The following is a 19,281-nucleotide window of genomic DNA, read 5'->3' on the forward strand; positions in this document are numbered from 1 at the left end:
CGACAGCGCCTCAAATGACCACCAGAGGGCGCTCCAAACCAGACAACCCAGACCCTCCTCAGCGAGGCACTTCCCCGCAGAGGTCAGCCTTCCGCCAGAACACTTTCCGAGCCGCTGAGGCTGCTGCAGCCTTAAGAGCCCAGCCAAGGATTGCCGTCAGAGCATCATCCCCAGAGGCACCGAGGAGACAGGAAACCTGCATCCTGCCTGATGATGTTCAGCCTGGGTTGCATCCCCTGGTCCTGCCAGCGGGCTCATCCCATGGGAACCCGGGGCAGGGCCAAAGGCAGGGCGCCCACGGGGTGAGAAGAGGGGCCCTCAACCCGAGTGCTCCCTCCAGGCGCCGAAGAAGAAGTCCCCGGAGGATCAGGCAGAGGCAGAGAAGCATGCTCTCCAGGTTCAGGTGAACAGAGGTGAGGTCCAGGTGAGCCAGGACTCTCGCACACACAGCAGGGCTCCCACCCAGCAGCGACCCTTAGCAGGGTGAGTGGACAGCCGGGGCTGCACACTGTTTCCAGACTATGGGGCTGTGAGTTCATACTTTAAAAATGGATTTAAGAGCCCCTCCTAGGCCTCATTAAATTTATGCGTGGCTCGGAGCACCATGCTTCCACAGTGAGACCCTTGCCCAGGGTGCTGGCGGGTGTCAGGTAAATAAATGTTTTTGGTTAGTATACAGTCCTATGGCGGTTGTAATTAACACCCGCAGATGGAGCGCTGTAGGCCACAGGGGCCCTGGCCTGAATCCAGGGCAAACGAATTTGTTGTGAGCGTGGTGCAGAGCCATGGCTGGAGCTGAGTCACGTTCAGAGAGGCGTCCAGCACTCTCTGAAGGCAGGCCCCCCACTGTACTTGGCTTGGCTGGGTGTGGCCTGCTCTTGACCTAGCTTAGAAAGGTGGGTTAGGGGAAGGCCAAGGTGGAGGGTCAGAGCAGTTTCTTTCTCTTTCAGAGGTGGCCCCTCTCTACCGCATTCCCACAGTAGCATAGGGGTTTTGGCGCCCCCACCCCCGCCCCATTACCGTCCCCCAGGGTCTATTTCAGCATCCACTTCTCTCCTCTGCCAGCCCTTCCTAGAATTGTGGGAAGCAGCGCCGCCCAGCCCCCCAACTCCAGCCCAAGGCCAGGCTGACTTTAGCCAATCAGCAAGTCCCACTGGTTTGGATGAATCTAATCTCAGGTGGGTTGGTTAGTGTCCCCAAACAAGCCCTGAGAAAGAAGGGTTTTAACAGTGGTTGGGAGAGGCCCCTTGGTTCTTCTGAGACTGGAAAATCTACTCTTTCCTTCTGCTGGGTGGGAGAGAAAAAAATATTAGCCCCTGAAGCTGATGCCACCCAGAGAAAGAGTGGGAGGGAGAAGGAAGGAAGAGGGGGAGGAGACCCCAGGAGCAAACAGAAGGGGAGAGAAACCCCCAGACTTGGTTGACAGAGTCAACCTGGATCCAGCCATGCCTGCCACCCAGGTTATGAGGATCTTCCTCTTAACGGAGCCAGTACAGAAATTTCAACTTTAACTTTAGTCTTTTGTTTCATTTTTTAAAAACAGAGTCTCATGTAGCCCAGGCTGGCTCTGAACTTACTATGTAGCTAAGGGGAGCCTTGAACTTCTGATCCTCTGCCTCCACCTCCTGAGTGCTGGGATTACAGATACACACCACCCCTGACTTTGTGTCCTGCTAGGGACTACTCAGGTATGGACCCAGAACTTTCATGCTAAGCCTTGCTACAATGGGTTTGGAGGTGCCCCACCCCATCCCAGTCCACTGTGTTTTCAAGCCCTGCATGCTTCTAGGACAGAAGGAAGGTGTCACTCTAGACCCATCAGGGTCTCTGAGATCAGTACCAGCTCCAGAGTCCTTATTTCCCAGCCCCAGCTCTGTCTCTACCCTCACCCTGGAGGCTTCCAGCTCTCAGCTGTGCACTCTAGGCTATCTGTGCTCCTGGACAAAAAGTCATGCTGGCATCTTGGGCTCGGGCCCTTGCAGATTTACTACCTACCCACTGTTTCCTTCTCCCGGCTATCCCAAAGGCAGTCTGCCCTTTACACTCCAAGTGGAGACCAGTCACTGACAGGGAATGTGCCCAAATGCTTAAGTGTGTGCCAGAAGCACTTTGACCCAGCATAACCCACAGAATGCCAGCCACTAGTCCAGAACCCCAAGTTTCCATCCTGTGGCGTGGTGATGAACTGATGAAGGCCCACATCCCTATCTCCTCCACATTCCGGCTTCCCCCGGCCCAGGCTGGAAAGATCCGCCAGGGCTTACTTTGTAACTTCAGGCCTGATACAAGCTCAGCTTATAGAGGTTAGCGGAGTAGTGACAAGGTGGGTAGGGGAAGAACATTTTGGGCTTGTCCTTCCAGGCTCCATCTGCAGGTACGTCAGATGTACTAAGACAGGTGACATTGTGCCTGCCACCCATCTTTGCCTTACGTCACTTGGGCTACGGTGTGAAGAGTGTTGATGGCTGCAAAAACACCACTTGGCTCGCTATAACCAATTCGTTTGTGCGTTTGTTTTTTTTTTTATCAGTTTTCCACAGCTTTAAAGATATAAAGATGACAAAATTTCTAAAAATACAATGGAGAAGTGGCACCCTGAGGATGTGACCTAGCTTTCCTGGGTTCTACCCCTGCAGCTGGATCATAAGCCCCAGAAGCCATGGCGCAAACCAGAAACCACCCACATGTTCAGAGAAATCTGCACATGTTCCTTTGTGCAAATGGCTCCTTGGAAAAATCGAATCCAGCTGCTGGAGCCCTCTGGCTCTCAAAGTCCTCGCTTCCGCTGACACATCTGGCATCTCTTCCCTCTGCGAGGCAGTTGTCGCTGCTGGTCCCATTTTACAGATTTGAGGAACTGATACCCATACTTCCCCAAGTTTGCTCTCAGATCCCCAAGGTACACGCTCCACAGAGAAACTCATCCCTCATAGCAGGGCTTCACGCTGGAAATCCAGGCAAATGCCTTAAAGGGCATTCTAAATATATTTCTTTACTATAGATGCTGATCGCCTGCTACTGAAACCAGGAATTAGCTTGTCTGCCTGAGGACGTGGCTGCTGCCTTCGAAAGAAGGCACGGGAGAAATCTGCCGACTGCCAGCCTAGCGATGCTGCCGACGGCTTCCAGCAAAAGAAGAACCTTCGCTGCCAAATACTTCAGTAAGGATTTGATTCTGTGTGGAGAATGACTGTGTGTTTGACTCCTTGCTTGAGGGCGGGGTTGCTCAGGGCCTCTGAGAGAGGCTTCTTGGTCCTGTGGGCACCATGCAGTCAGGGCTCAATCTTCCTTCAGCTTTCATAACTGACTGGTGGCCCAGCACTCACCCGTATACCCCAGCATCTGCTCTGTGTCTGCCTGAAAAACGGGCTCCAATATGACAGCAAGTGTCAGGGGTCCTGGGCTCCAGTGGCTGAGGACTCTAATGACATTTAATGTCCATGAGGACCACCATGACCGTAACCTGCTTGGACACTAGGTAAACCCCCACAGTGAGAGCTGTGTGACCCAAGGATCCCCTGTCTGCACCAGGAAACAACCCAGCCTGGCAGTGAGCTCAAAGATGTGGAGGTTGAGCCTGGAAAGGGCTGGGGAGGAAGCCGTTAGCCACAGTGGGACTATTGTCTGTTTGAGTCAAAGGCAGATGCTGGTCAGGTGTGCCCTGAAGGTGCTGGTCCCTTCAAGAGCCAAGCCTTGTAGGTGCTGGGTCACACCGATGTAGGTCCAGATGGTGCAAGGTCATACAAGTGTTGAGCCTTGCAGGTGCTGAGTCTTGCCGGTGCCGAGCCTAGCAGGTGCTGGGTCATATAGGTGTTAGGCCTTGCAGGTGCTGGCTAGATGTCCCCCTCAGATGCTAAGCCCTTCTGGAGCTGCCATACTCAAATCTGTGGGCACTGTCTGGACCCCAGACAGGAAGGAGATGATTGTGTTTGTAACTGGGTGATGTTCTCTGGTTGTAAGGACCCGAGAGCTGGATTACAGAAGCAGATGCCGTCTGTGGCACCCTCGGGGCCTCTCGTCCTGCATTAGAAACTGAGGGAGCTCTTCAAACTCCCCAGCCTCCTCTGGAGACGTCTGCTTAACTGTCTCAGGTGGACCTCAGGCTTCAGGACATTTTTATGTCACTGTGAGCATGGGGAGAAAGTAAACAGAGCCACAGGGCTTGGACCCCAGCTGTGCCGCTGCTGTGCCCTGAGCTGGCATGTGTGGGATGAAGAGAAAATTTTCTCTTTCACAGAGGCAGGTTTGGGTGGACTGGAATCCGGACTGGGCTCTGAGTCTGGGCTAGAGTCTAGGTGGAAGTTCCACCGGAATCAATGCACAGAAATCAGGGGAGAAGTCGGGCTGGGGCGTTGAGGTCACAGCAGCTGATACTCTCCTCCAACTGGGGTCACAGTATCATTCAGCTCCAAATGAAAACCCCTGGCTTCTGTGGGAGGGTCAGCTGCCACATTTGTCTGATAATGATGGTTTGTGCCCCTCATCTCCAGAGGGCATGTGCCAACCTATTGCGAAAGGGCAATGGAGATGTTACATGAGAATTTAATGAATAAGATTACATTGATTTTTATATGAAAGTGAAACTCACGTGGCAGAGAGTGAGCCGTTTTGGAGTGTAAAATTCAGTGGCAGTCCATGCATGCAGCATGCTGTGTGGTCACACTGTCATCGTCCATGCATCCTGCATGGGCTAGCAGTCCCCGTGCACAGCCAGTATGTCTGTGTGTGGTGATTTAGCTGCTGCACAGGTCTGATAGTGCGTGTGTCCCTCTGTGCCCACCCTTTGCACTCAGCATGCTCTCATCCAGGCTTGTGTGTGATGGAGCAGGTGTCTGTGCTGTCGCCTCTTGATTACGCTGGTTTTAAGTAACGATCATCACAGACTCTTAGACAACGTTGAAGAAAATGTTAATGTTGTTGCACAAAAGGCTTCAGACAGGGGCGGTGTTATGGGAACAGTGGAAACAACTTCTCTCCCCAGCCTTGATCGGGTTATCTGATTCTCTCCTCTCTCTCTCTTTCTCTCTCTCTCTCCTCTCTCTCTCTCCTGAATTAGTCAGGGGATGTTTTTGTTTTTAAGATTTATTTATTATGTATACAGTATTCTGCCTGTAGGCCAGAAGAGGGCACCAGATCTCATCATCCTTGGTTGTGAGCTACCATGTGGTTGCTGGGAATTAAACTCAAGAAACTCAGAAAAGCAGACAGTGCTCTTAACTGCTGAACGATATCTCCAGCTCCCTTACTCAGGATTTTTTTGGGGGGGAGGGGGGTTGTTGTTGTTGTTTCAAATTGTTTTATTTCCATCTTTAACACTAGCAGGAGTCCAAAACAGACTGATATCATCCATGAGCATTGTTTAACTGTAACAAAGAAAGAGTTAAACTATATACATTAAGGAAAGAGGAAAGGGGTAATTTTTTTCTATACCAACCTTTTCCTATTAATTCATTTTCTGATTAGTAGAACTAAACACATCTTAATTTAATTTAGGATGAAGTAATAGAACTTTTAAGATCAACTTCATAAACTTAAAGAAGAAGAAACCGAATTTTTAAGTGGGTGTCACTAGATTCACTGGTGAGCTGGCTACATGGTCACCTGTGCTCCTTGAACTAACAAGAGCAAATCCATGAGGCCCACAGGGAACTCAATGGTTGTGACATCCAAGGGGAGGGCACACATCACATCACAGTGGTGAGAGCTAATGCCCCTACTCTCTGAGTCCACGTAAAAACATCATTACTCTCATTCAAATTAACTGGAAGTCAAACAGTTTTAAAAGTTAGAATGAAGACTACAGCTATTTTCTTTCACATGGTGGAGGGCTCTCCTTCAGCTCCATTCAAAGTGAGTTCTGTGCCGAGTCCCTGCTCCTTCAGAACAGCAAACTGAAAGTAGCCAGGGATTTTTACAGGAAGAATATATACGGGATTTACTAATGACTTGTAGGCTGTGATCCAGTAGTCCTTCAATACCTGTCTGCCAAAGAAAGGTCAAGACTCTGGTAGTCGTGCAGTCTATGAGTCTGGATGTCTCTGCTGGTTTATGTCGACATCCCAAAGAAGTGGGTTCTAAACCCAGCAAGGTATCAGAATACTATCCTGCATGCCTCAGCAGGACGATAGGTGAACTTTCCAGTGAGGGTTAGGGCAAGCAGGCCAAAAGCAAGAGCTTCCTTCTTGGTTGCCCTTTCATGTGGACAGCCACCAGAAGGTGTAGCCCAGGTTTAGGGTGCGTCTTCTGACCTCAAATGATCCAGTTAAGAGAACTCTCTCAGAGATAGTCATGCCCAGCTGCTTGGGTTTAGTTGATTCCAGATGTGGTCGAGCTGGCAGCCAAGATTAGTCATCACACCTGGAGAATATGACTAAGGAACATGAGTTTCCCCTTGATAGATGTTTGCAGAGATTCTTGAGGATTAAATCCCTCTGCTGGACCTCACATCCACCTCTTCGGGCACCATTCTGCCAGACCTGCTGGAACTTTCCTTGTAGTAGGAAGCCAGAGCTATTTGACTCTGCCAGATGCTTTCGTGCCTTGTGGAAGGGTCACATAGTTTATTCCTGGATCCTATTGATGTTAGCAGACGAGCAGACATTTAGGTCCTGCATCTCTCAGGTGTCAAACTTAGCTTGAGTTCCTGCAGTGAACTCTACTTACAGCTGGTTTATGTTTTACATCTTACTCGAATTGACTTTGCTGGCATTGCTGCTAGCACTGTTGTGTGTGTTCCTGAGGAACGGTGGGCAGCATTTGTAAAATACTTTGTCTTCCACATAACCATAGCGACTTCAAAGAGTGGCTTGGGAAGCAATCCCCTTCCTTTGTCTGCCCTAATGAGGGTTACTATTGCTATGATGAAACACCACGACCCGAAGAAAGCTGGGGAGGAAGGGGCTTAACGCTTACAGTTCCATATCACTGCTCATCATCAAAGGAAGTCAGGACAGGAACTCCTGAAGGCAGGAACTGAGGCAGAAGCCATGGGGAATGTGCTTCCTGACTTGCTCATCGTGGCTTGTTCAGCCTGCTTTCCTATAGACCCAGGACCACCAACCCAGGGAGGACACCACCCACAGTGGGACCTCTGACACCGATCACTAACTCAGACAATGCCCTACAGCGGGATCTTGTGGAGGCTTCTTCTCAATTGAGCTGTCTTCCTTACAGGTGTCTATAGCTTATGTTGAATTGACATAAAACGTTTGTCTAAGTTTGCTCTCTGTGGCTGTGATAAATGTCATGACCAAAATCAATTTCCTTGGGAAGGAAAGCACTCATTTGGCTCACACTTTGAGTCATAGTTCATCCCTGGGGGAAATTAGGCCAGGAGCTGAAGCAAAAGTCATGGAGGAAGGCCGTTTACTGCCTCATCCTCTGCCTCATGTAGAGCGAGTTTTCTTACAGAGCCCAGGACCAACTTTCCACAGATGGCTTGGCCCTGCAAGGGCAATCTAATCTAGGTAATTCTTCAGCTGAGGTTTCTGCTTTCTGGGGGGGGATGCTAGTCCAGTGGTTCTCAACCTGTGGGTCGCAACCCCTTTAGGAGTACATATCAGGCATTCTGCCTCTCAGATATTTCTCAGTAGCAAAATTACAGTTATGTAGTAGCAGCAAAATAATTTTATGGTTGGGGGTCACCACAACATGAGGAACTGTGTTAAAGGGCCACAGCATTAGGAAGGCTGAGACGCAGTTCTAGGCTGTGTAGAGTTTATAGCAGAGCTAACCAGCACAGTCCTCTAGGAGAGACTTTGGGAAGCATCGCTGTCCAGGACATCGGGTAATCGTCATCCTCGAGTTCTGTCTGCTTTCTAGGTGCCCCACAAGCATTTTCCATGTAGTTTGCTCCCGGCGTCCTTACCAGCCGCCGCACATGCTGTGGTGTGGATGCGACGGCTCCTTTTTCAGTTCTGGTTCTTTTTATTATTGTTGCTCTGTCTGGTTAAAGGTTTGCTGAGGTTTTTTAGTCCTTTGAGAGAACTGTTTTTTGTTTTCTTGTCTTTTTGGGGTTTTTGTTTGTTTGTTTGTTTGTTTTGTTTTGTTTTTTGCTTCATTGATTTTTCTCTCCTGTTTTGCTTTTTCTGTGTTTTGGGGTCTCTGAATATGCTCATCTCTATGACTTCCTCCTCATTTCCTTTGGACCTGGCTTGATTTTACCAGTTTCTCAAGGCAGAAATGTGTGTTATTGAAATCTTAAGGGTGGCACTTGGAGTTAAAATTATGCTCACTTTCAAGTATTTGACAAGTTCAAAATTTTCTTCCTGTTGTTTTTTTCTTCTAATTTAAGTCCAGTATAGTCCGATCATGTTTTTGTATGATTTCCATTTTCAAGTTCATCAGACTTTCTTTATGGCCCAGTGTATAATCTACCCTGAAGAACATTCCAAACGCCCATGTGAACAAAATCCCTCCGCATCTGTGTGAGGTGTGCTGTGTGTACCCATCAAGTCACATAGGTAACTCTAAAAAAAATATAGTCTTTGGGAGCATAAGAAGAAAATGATACAAAACAAAACTATGGGTTTGAAGAATATTCCCATGATTCCTTGTTTCTGTCATCCCTGGTCTTCCTCAGTTCTTCCAGGGACACTTCTTCAGTGTTTCCTCTCACACAGATCCGCTGGCCAGGACCTCTCCATCTCTGTACCTCAGGGGAATCATGCCATTTTGCCTTTCTCATTTCTGACAGTCAGCTTTCACATAGGTTGGCACTGATTAACAGTTTTCAGTTTCTCTACTTCTGGCTGGCATTGTTGAGAGGTGCTGTCAACTGCTAATTACATGGGCGCTCCTCCTCATCACCAGGCCACTTGGCGCTCCTCTGCGTCACCAGGCCACTCGGTGCTCCTCCGCGTCACCAGGCCACTTGGCGCTCCTCCTCATCACCAGGCCACTAGGCGCTCCTCCGCGTCACCAGGCCACTCGTTCCCTTTACTTTCAAGCCTTAATTTTTTTCTTCTGTCTTTCAACAATTTGATTGCAAATTCTGTCATCTCATTTCCCCGTAAAACCAACCCTGGCACTAAACTGTCCGTCTGTCCACATCCACCTCTGTACTAGAATGCACTTCTCTTTCTCTTTATCCTCCTTGCATTTATTATATGTGAAAAAGAGTGCTTTCCATCCATTGGAAAGTGTCAGTCTTCTTGTTTTGTTCTCCAAATAATGTTTCTGCTCCTGTCTCTCCTGTCTCCATCTGCCTGGGGCATGCATTACAAGCAATTTGGCAGAAATGATTGCCACTGTTTTCCATATCTCTGCCTCTGTTCCTTTTCCTCCAGCCGTTCTGTACCTTCTGAGCCCCCTGCCACAGCTGAGTATCTGGAGGTGCAGGCTGGCTCTACCAGCCCCAGCCATATTGGATTATGTCCATATCTCTACTCCCAGGAACACTTACTCTTTCTTCTATCCCCCTGCATAGGCCGTCGTGCTCTCCCAGACAGGTGGGGGAGGGGATTTAGTCTTCAGTCCTTGGTCCACCAGCTCAGGGATTTCTGCCCTCTGTTTCTGTCTTCCTGAAATTCTGTTGCCCCCATCACCCTCCCGTCTCCTGCGCTTCTTTACATTTTTATTTTAGCTTCTTGAGTCAGTGGTGGGAATGTTCTGCGGAACTCAGAATCCCTGAGGGTGTAGCATCCTCTCTCTCCCTTGGGTTTTAGACAACTCTTTGCTGTCATTAAGAACCGGACAGTTTACCTGCTTACAACATGACTTTTTGCAAACCCCTGACGAGAAACAACTTAAGGGAGCTGGGTCTGTCTGCTTCAGCATCTCACCACGGGAGGTCGGAGGGAGGCCCGGGCTCTGTCCCGTGAGGTGGGGACTTAACTAGTCTTGTCTCAAACAATCAGGAAGTAGAGCACTCGGGCTAGAAGCAGAGCTAGTCTGGGGCACTCAACTTCGCTCCCAATGGTCCAGCATCTGCCATAAACAGTTGCAGTCCGATAGGCTCCACAGCCTGACAGAACAGTGCCCCCAGCGGAACCAGTGTTCAAACACTGCACAAATGGGGCCTTTTCATCTTTAACTGTAACGTTTATTTTTGTTAGGTTTTGTTGTTGTTGTTTTGCTTTGCTTTAAGACAGGGCCTCACAGGCTGGCCTCCAATTTGTGATCCTCCTGCCTCAGCATCTGGAATGCTGTTATTACAGGCAGAAGTGAGCCGCCGCCACACCTGCTAAAAGTAGACACTTTAGATAAGAGGTTGAATCCTTTGCCTGCGCTGAATCCGTAAATCCTGTCCCTCCCATATGCTGCCTTTAATGCCTCTGTTATGTTTGCATTTTATTCTTGCTTTTACTTTTCAGTGCTGCTTCTAAGTGTTGCCCTGTTCCAGTGCCATTTAAGGATTAGCTGGTAGTTGGCCCCGCCCTCTGCCAGGAGCTCTGTGAGAGGACAGGGGATTCTCTCAATTCAAGTAGTCCTTAAGCTCACTCCAGCTCTCCATTCCTGCTGAGCCTCCATGTCAGCCCTTGGTTCAGGCGCAGGACTGGCAAGAGCACATGGGGCCCGGGGCCCTCCCTAGCCTCCTCTGTACCTGCATGCAGTCCCCGCGCAAATGTAAGCCTCAAACAAGGGTGGCTATCTTCTAATTCCGGCTGCCAAGACAACAGAGGCTGCTTGCCTTCCACTGAGTGGGGCTATTGCTGACTGCTTACAACTGAACGAACCATTCCTGCCTTGTGCCTGGTCTCCATGATGGCCCCATCCTGGCACAACCTCTCTGAGAACTGAGCTGGAGGTCTTGGGCAAAGAGCAGCCCTAAGCAGGAAAACCACAGGCTTGTACTGACCTGTCTCAAAAGTCCAGCCGTTAAGTCAATGAGAAGAATTTTCTGGTTGTTTTCCCGCATTTGATAAGCTTCTGAAGTTCAAAAGTAGCTAGGTTTGTCAGTTTTGTTTAGCTTAATAGTTGCATCTCTCGACTGTAGCTGAGAGTCTTGCCTCATACTTTTGTGTTTCAGGTTTCCTGGAGTCTGTTCTCCCCTTAGGATAGCGGCCCCATCCTCTGGCTTTGTTGCTACCCCTTAGGTGCTCATGCGAGCATTACTTTGAATGAGGAAGTGAGGAGGAAGAGCCGGTTAGAGCTGTTTGCACAGTGATTGATCACTAAAGTTATACCTGCCATATAATGTGTATTTAATTACTGTTGAGTAAATGTGTGACTATATGAATGAATGAATGAATAGCATAAGAAAGGTAATGCAGGTCAGATGACCTTACAGAGGCCCTGAGTAAGATTAAAAACACTGGGAATAAAAACATTGCACAATGCTTAGCAGTGCTGGACTGGGAGGGAGGAAGGGAGGGAGGAGGGAGGGAGGGAGGGAGGGAGGGAGGGAGGGAGGGAGGGAGGGAGGGAGGCACCTGGGGCTTCTGGATGGATGATGGAACGGTTCATTTGAGTGATGCAAGATGATCCTACAGAAGGCAGCACCCTCCACAATGACGGTGAGCAAACACACAGACATGACTACGCACACACACTCACACACACGGCGCCCCTAGGTTAGAGACACCTCGTGAAGGCCCACAGAAGTAGAGCAATGCCAGATAACAGGCCTGACTGCTACTTTATGCTCTTTAGGTGAACTGGCTACGAGAGAGGGAGAGGGAGTGTCAATAGCACTTGGCATGCCTTGGGGACAATTAAGCTTGTTTTTTGGAAACAGGGTCTCTCACTGGGACTGGTACCCAGTGGCTGTCTAGTCAGCTCCTGAGGACACTACCAAACTCATGCGACCGTACCCAGCTTTAAAAACAACAAACACTGGTTCTGGAAATCAACATTAGGTGCACCAGTTTGCTAACTTAGCTGCCTCCCCAGCCTCTGAAAACTCTCTGTAGAAGACCACTAACATGTTCTGGGGCTGTGTGAGGAGGGGACAAGGAAAGGGACAGGGCAGTGTCAGTAACTCCTTAGTTCCAGACACCTGGTTAGAAATGAGTCAGGAGGTAGATTTTTTTCCCCTTTCCTTTCTACCTTTTATGGTACAACCAAACTAAAAATGATAATAATAGCCCTGAGATCACTTTGTCCTGTGTCCAGCTCCCTTCAGCGGATGAACTTGGCTCTAAGGTGGAGGAACCAGAACCCCAGTCAGGAAGCAGTGAAACCATGTATAAATGTGGGTGCCCCAAAACACATCTTAAGCAAGGGTCAGGGTGGAGGTGGTAACTGGGGAGATGCGCCAGGAAGCTGGGCTGTGACTGGAAAATGACCAGAAGGAGGGAAGTCCACCTCTGGGGAATGGGGGAGACCACTTCTGCAAACAACAGTCCCCTTGCAAGGACTCTAGAGATGGCTTGAAAGCCTCTATACAAGGGCCATGGCCACTCAGCGCCTCCTCCCCAGTGTACTGAATTCATTTGCACAGGCTCAGAAGGAGCCGGAAACTGGAAGCCAGCAGTCAATTCACCCAACAGGGCACTCATAACGGCCGCTGAAGCCAGAAAACACCGAGGCACAGACATGAATATTTAAGCTTTGCAGAAACCATTCTCCTCACCCAGTGTAGGACACTGTGTGAACTGAATATCCCAGGACACGTTGAAGGAAGGCTCAGGGGACCCCTGGCCTGGTGCAAAAGTGAGAGGAAGTGGTGAGCAGAGAGGGGTCCAGGAGCAGGGTAAAGTCTGGCCTGGAAGTCCCTTGTTCGCAAAAGGAGGCTGGGAGAGAGGTGTAAGTGTGCCTGGAGAGGAACTTACTTCCTCACAATCTGGAAGCTAGAAGTTCACGGTAAAGGTATTGGCAGGCCTCTTTGCCCCTTCAGCCCCTCTATTCGGCTTCAGGTTCCATCCTCTCCCCGTGTCTCATGGGCTCATTCCTCTGTCTGTGGCTGTGTTCTCTTTCTTTCCTTCCTTCTTTCTTTCTTTTCTTTTCTTTTTCTTTTTTCTTTTTCTTTATTTTTGAGGCAGGGTTTCTCTGTGTAACAGTCCCTGACTGTCCTGGAACTCAGTCTGTAGACCAAGCTGGCCTCAAACTCATAGAGATTCACCTGCCTCTGCCTCCCAAGTGCTGAGATCAAAGGTGTGTGTCCCCACTGCCACCTGGCTTATGACTGTGTTCTTACATGCTCCTCTTACAAGGATACCAGTCATTTAACCACCTCTGTAAAGGCCCAGTCTCCAGCAGGCACTTTCTGGGACACTGGGGCTCATAGTTCTATCCTGTGCATTTGAAGGGGACTCAGGCCAACACTCTTGTTCGCCTCAGTTCTGAAGAGCCATGAAGAACCTGTGCCCAAAAAACAGTGTGGACAGAGCCCTCAGCCAATGTCTAGACAGATACTGTGCCAGGCACACTGCCCTCTGGGGAGCCAACGGAGGGCTGAGTCAGCAGCTTTCTCAGAGAGCCAGCTTCCTGTGGTAACCTCTGTTCTGCCCAGCTGGGAAAACATCCCTGAGGTGGGTGGAGAATGCAAACCACAGCAGGCCCTTGGCCTTCTGCCCTCTGCCCTCTGCATCTGCCCCACTTCTGCCGGCTCCCTGATGCCTGCTCCATCATCTTACACTGTCCATTTTGGTGTGAACAAGGATTCCACACCAGACCATCCCTTAGAGGTCTGGAGTGGGAATAGAATACCTAATAAAAAGCAAAGCTTACAGAGGGCTCAGAGTAGGTCCTGAATTCATAGCAGTTTCTTTCCGAGAATAAGACGCTGAGATGATCTCTGAGAACCCTAATGTGGGGTGTGCATGTGCGTGTCTGTGTGTGTGTGTGTACATGTGCGTGTACTTGTGTGTGCATGTGTGTGCGCATATATGTGTGAGTGTGTGTGTGTTGCTTCATGCACAGAACAACCTCTGGTGTCCTTCTTTAGAAGCCACCAACTTTTTTTGAGGCAAAGTCTCTCATATTCCAAATAGGCTAATTTGGACGGCCAGAAAGCCCCCAAAATCTGCCTATATCAGCTTCCCAGCATGCATCACCATGCGCAGCCTTTTACATGGATTCTGGGAATAAAACCCAGGTCCACTTGGTTGTAAAACAAGCACTTTAAGAGCTGAGCCCCTCCTCCCACCAAGTCCTTTTGCAGATTTAAAAAAAAAAAAAAAGCAGAGAGGAATGGTGGAGCCTTGGACATAGGAAACCCTATCTGGAGCCTGGCATGCCATCTGCCAGATGTTGTGGGCTCAGGGCAAGAATTCAGGCAGCGTAGAGGAGTATCGAGCACTCCAAACTCCCCTCCCAGGAGACAAAAATAGCTCTCACCATCTCCTGAGGACCCTGACCACACATTTCGCTCTTTGAGTAGGAACACCACTGAACATGCTGGGATGAAGAACCAGCTCAAGCCCTGGGCATGGTACTTGTCACTGTGTCCACTCCTCAGCAGCACCCTGATGCTCACTAAGCCTGCAGGCTTTTGCAAGGCTGGACCTTGAACGTGGACTGAGGTAGACATCGTAGGAGACCAGGCACTGTGCCCAGGGAGGAGTTGGATGGAAACGCAGGCATACAGCAGCCTCAGTTGACCAGTTGTAGCCCTGTGGCCAGATGGGCTTTTCATGGCTGTCCTGTGTTAAGGAACGTAGGGCGAGGCTCTACAGCCCCAGTAAGACCAGCCATCGGTGTTGAGGATGTATCTCAAGTAAGAATTTCCTATTGAAGAATGTCTCCCCATAAAGTTAGGTCAGCATCATGGAGCCAGAGGCCTTGTCCTCCTGGTGGAGACAGACAGGGGTCACCTAGTATTGCTTAAAATGCAGGCTGAGTTTGAGATACCAGCTTAGCCACCTCCTAGCCAATAACTTCTCATGCATCAGGCACCTTCTTTGGACCCCATTGTTCTCTACGACATGAAGAAGTGTGTTCCATTTGTAATGAAGGGCGGTAGTTCCTACCGTGTGGCACGTGCTCAGCAAATACTCCTTACAGCTGTGCTATGTGTTAAGGGCAGACACTACCACTCAGGCACAATGCACTCCCGGCCACATCATGTGCAGAGTTAGAAGGCAGGGATGTCGTGAGTCTAGGGATAACTAAGAGCTGCTGTCCCAAGACCCTCCAGAATGGTCAGCTTTCCCATTGCCAGGAAGAGAGAAGAACCAATGTTTATCTGCAGCTCCTGCTCCCTTCCCTGTGTCCCTCCTTTCCCTAAGGCTGACCCTCCACATAAGCCACATGCGGGACCCTCACCCCAAGTCTAGACAGTGCCTCTTGTAGGGACAAGGCGCTCTTCTTCCTCCTCCCAGGCTGAGCCAACCTCGTGCCCAGTCCTACAACTTGCTGATCAGTGACACTGATGGCCTGAATGATGTCCTAAATACCATCCCAGCCATTCACACTGTAGACAGGAACCACAGTACCCAGCCTCACCCACAGCATATGCTAGCATGTGTCCACAATGGTTAGATCAGAAGTTATCACGTGCCCTTTGGCATATCAGAGGACACTGACACCCAGAATTAAACTTCTGAAGCGGATGGAGATGCCGTGGCGGGAGCCAGCACGATTCCTCTGCATCCAGCTTTTCACAGTTCTACGTTCCTGCTCCACACACAGCGCTCGCTCACTCCAAACCCCGCTGTGGTCCCTGGCTCCATCACCAAGAGCGGTTCCCTTGAAGGATGGCCGCTGTCTCTGGACCTCTGTCTTGTTCTCTCAGATTCTCCAGTATCGGTAGGGTATCTCGGCAATTCAGTTCAGTTCTAGCATGAACGACCCAGAGTGAGCTCACAGCTTACGAGACTGCCGACTGTAGACTCACTCACAAAAGTGTCTCCTCTTCAGAGCCCGTCACCAACGGATGCCTAGGCCACCCTTCTGTCCTCTCAGCTCCTTAGCCGAGGTTCCCACTGCTCTCCTCAGGTGCAGTAACTCCCTAGATGACTCACAAACTCAAGAACACACTGAGTTACTAGAGAAGACGCACCTCTGAAAAGCCTGACGGAAGAGGGGGGCTAAGGGGTGGGGGGTCGCCACACGCCTCAGGATGTGCCATATACCCAGAACCTCCAAGGTTCACCGACTCGAAAGCTCCCTGAAGCCCCTCATCCATACATAGATGGGCCTGATTGACCAGATCAAGCCACTCACCATTGGTGGTTAAATGTGATCTCCAGCCCCACCCCTCAGCTCGTCACCTACTTGGTTCATCTGACAACCTGACCCTATTTGCACAGAATTACTGCATTAACAGAGACTCGGGTGCTAGGCCACCACACAATCCTGATGACCTGAATTAGGTCCCCAAAGGCCAAATAAAGGTGGACAACGAGAACCAATGCCACAAAGTTGTCCTCTGACCTCCACAGGCTGTGTATCAACACTCCCCCACCCCCCACACTCACACACACTAATAATAATATTAATAAACAGAATAAAAATTTAAAGACTCAGAAGCTTTTGAAAAGCAATAGGGGCTCCTCTCACTCCTTCCCCGCCGGAGCCTCCGAGGAACGCCATGCTAGGGATCAAGTATAAAGATTCATCTTGAGCCTCTCCCGGTAGAGCAACCGTTGCCTGGGAATTGATGAGCGCAACTGCTCTCGTTTGATCCTCACACGTGACGGGTGGTATTTCACCTCCCCATCTTAAAGAAGGACCAGGAGACAGGGACAGGGTCCAGCCAAGCTCAGCAGTGACCTCGCTGATACTGAATGTCAGCAGTGACTCGAGATGAGTAACTGAGAGCTACTCACACGGCCCAATGCTGAAACAATCTTGTTTCGCATGGAGAAAGAAAAAATCCCTGAGCCACTAATAGTTTCAGGAAGTGGTATTTTGTGATCAGTTTGACTTCCTCTGAGCAGTATGAGAGATGAGTCCCAGGGTGCTGGCTTCCTCTTCAAGGCTAAGTGCCTGTGGACACTGTGGCGGTGGCTGTGTGAAGCCAAACCCACCCTGGTGACAGGGCGAGGACTCCTGTTAACCAGGTCACTCCCTTACTTCTAAGAACTGTGAAGGGAGAGAGATGTCCCAGACTTGAACCCACACACCTGGCCTGCTAGGACATTTCGTCCACACGCTGTATTTGGAGGGGAATACACAGCTATGCAGAGCCCACTCCGGTCTCTGACCTCAATCCAGGCTCCCTTGAAGTCCACCTGATGTGATGCAATTGCTCACTTAATCCGTAGGCGTTATGGTTGTTGAAGACATAACTATGCAAGAGGATGCATCTTTTCCTAAGAGACCTTCCTAAGTGGACAACCTAGGCACACAACAACTGCCCTTAAAGCTGCTCCTTGTCATGCAACACCCCAGGTCTCTGTGCCCTTGCTAGCTGAGTAGGCGGGAGAGCCACAGCCCCACCCAAAAGAGTATCAGAGCATTCACCCAAAGCTGGTTGAGTACAGAAGGGGAATGCCAACCTCATTGCTAAGGACCAGACAGGATTCCAGTCAGTCCCCAGAGGTGATGAGACAATGTCATCCAGCTAGAGGTCCTGGGATCAGGTCACTGAGACCACCCCGGGCCCAACAACTTTTGATCTTTTAAAGATGAAGCTAGCTCTTGCCCTGTACTGGAATTTGGACCATGGGTCAACATCTCCAAAATGGTCTGGAGTGGGTCTTTTGTCTCCCTTACTAAAATCAGGAACAAGAAGGATGCTTATTCTCTTCTGTTCAACATAGTGCTTGAAGCCTCTTTATTTTCACCTATTCTCAATATGGCCATGTTGAGTAAATCTTTCTCTACTTTCTACTTAAAAATTTAATAAAATAAAAACATAAAGAGGGGACTGGCACTTCTGGCCTAGGCCAAATTTGGAAGGTATGGATAGTCTGGTGGCATTTCAGCTTCTAGGCCCCAAGTGTATGGCATCTTCTGCGTCCCCAGGCACCCTGGGACCCCAGGGCCTGGGCATGCTACAGAGTGCTCTACCGTAAACTGTACCCCCATGGCCCCATCTTGCTTTAGATGAGTCTCTGATCATGTCTTGCCTAAGCCATTTCCACCCTCTTGCTCACCATCCTTCTACCCCCTGTGGAGTCATCTTGCCTGTGTGAGGGCCATGCTGGAATAGGAACCACAGCCTTGGTTGGAAAGATGAAACCCTGTGGCAGAGAGGCAGAGAACCAAGTCTGAGGAATGCATTAGAGAGCCATCCCCTGTCCACAGACATTCTGACAAAGCCTGGTGTTGCCATCCATATCTACTGCGAGATGCCAACCGTGATGCCATCCATGCCCTGCCGCAGCCACCACCTCCCTGTGGCAGGTCAGGAAGTGGGATTTTCCTTTTCCTCCTGGAATGTGTGGATGCTCCTGTTCGTTGGTCTCATAGCTTTGCTCAACAAATTTGGTTACCTACATATTTCTTGTCACGTGTGGCTGTGGAAGTTTACCCTATTATCTCAAAGGCTAGTGGGTAATTGAAGAGAGATTTTAAACACTGCATGGAAAAAAATCTCCTAGCCTCTGTGGTGTCTTGTACACGCCTTCCACACTCAGCCCCTCCGCTGGCAGCTCTGCCTTGCTCTTTACCTCATGCTGAGAAGAGCCTGAAGACCACAAGAAAGTGATGGCTCGGGGCTTTCTTGAGCATGTCGTTGTGATCTGAGGTATTCTCCACAGGCTTGTTTTCAATGTTTGTTCCCTAGTTCATGGCACTTTCTCGAAAGCCATCATGGTTTTTGAGGGTAGATTTTGGCAGGTGAGAGTAGGTTGATTTGAAATTATACTTTGGTTCTATCTGTGGTCTCTGCTTCCGGATCCTCTTTATGTGACCATCCACCGCCTCATGCCCCACTGCCTTGCCTTCCCCACTACAGAGTGAGATCACTATGAAACTAGCAGCAAAAATAAGCATTTCTTCCCTTAAGTTGTCTCTATTGGGCATTTTGGTTACAAGGCACAAATACCAATACCATGGACTTTGTCTCATTTCTTTCTGTCCAGAACAGCCCATCTCCAAGCCTTTTCTCCAAAGCTTTATGTCAGGCTAATTTTTGTCCCATTGTTTACTGCCTGGAAGCTCCAGTGACCAAAACATTTGCCTCTGACAGTTTTTGAGGGGAAGCCCCTGCTCCCTGATGTGTGTGGGAGAGCCCTGGGTTAGTGAAATCAAGGCAAAGCCCAGGGCAGAGTTTCAACACTCCGTGCAGGCGTGCAGGCTGGCATTTTTGTAAGATTTTTGCTGACCCAGAGAATTGGAACAGGCCTGAGTGTGGCTGGACCAAGTGTTGCAAAGCCATGATCTCTAAATTCAGGATTCTAAATAAGGATTTAAGGATTTTCCCCAGTCTATACTTCGTGTCTCCCCTGCCCCATCAAGGCCGATTTGTGCTGCCCAAATGTTCTGGGATGTGTGAACTTCCCATGGAGC

General features: G+C 49.6%; 1 protein-coding gene across 3 annotated transcripts in view; it reads left to right on the plus strand.

The window, feature by feature from the left end:
- The first annotated feature begins 299 nt into the window (after positions 1–299).
- Arhgap22 (Rho GTPase activating protein 22) overlaps positions 300–19,281 on the plus strand; it is a 153,856-nt gene continuing 134,874 nt past the window's right edge. For all 3 annotated transcript variants that reach the window (XR_009057138.1, XM_057769749.1, XM_057769752.1), the window contains exons 1-2: positions 300–413; positions 3,002–3,161. Coding sequence is in view for 2 of the 3 variants with exons in the window: in XM_057769749.1 (XP_057625732.1) it covers positions 3,110–3,161 (52 nt within the window). In the remaining variant the exon portion in view is untranslated. The remainder of the gene's footprint in view (positions 414–3,001; positions 3,162–19,281) is intronic.

The sequence above is a fragment of the Chionomys nivalis genome, chromosome 5, assembly GCF_950005125.1.
Source record: "Chionomys nivalis chromosome 5, mChiNiv1.1, whole genome shotgun sequence".
NCBI classification, from domain to species: Eukaryota; Metazoa; Chordata; class Mammalia; order Rodentia; family Cricetidae; genus Chionomys; species Chionomys nivalis.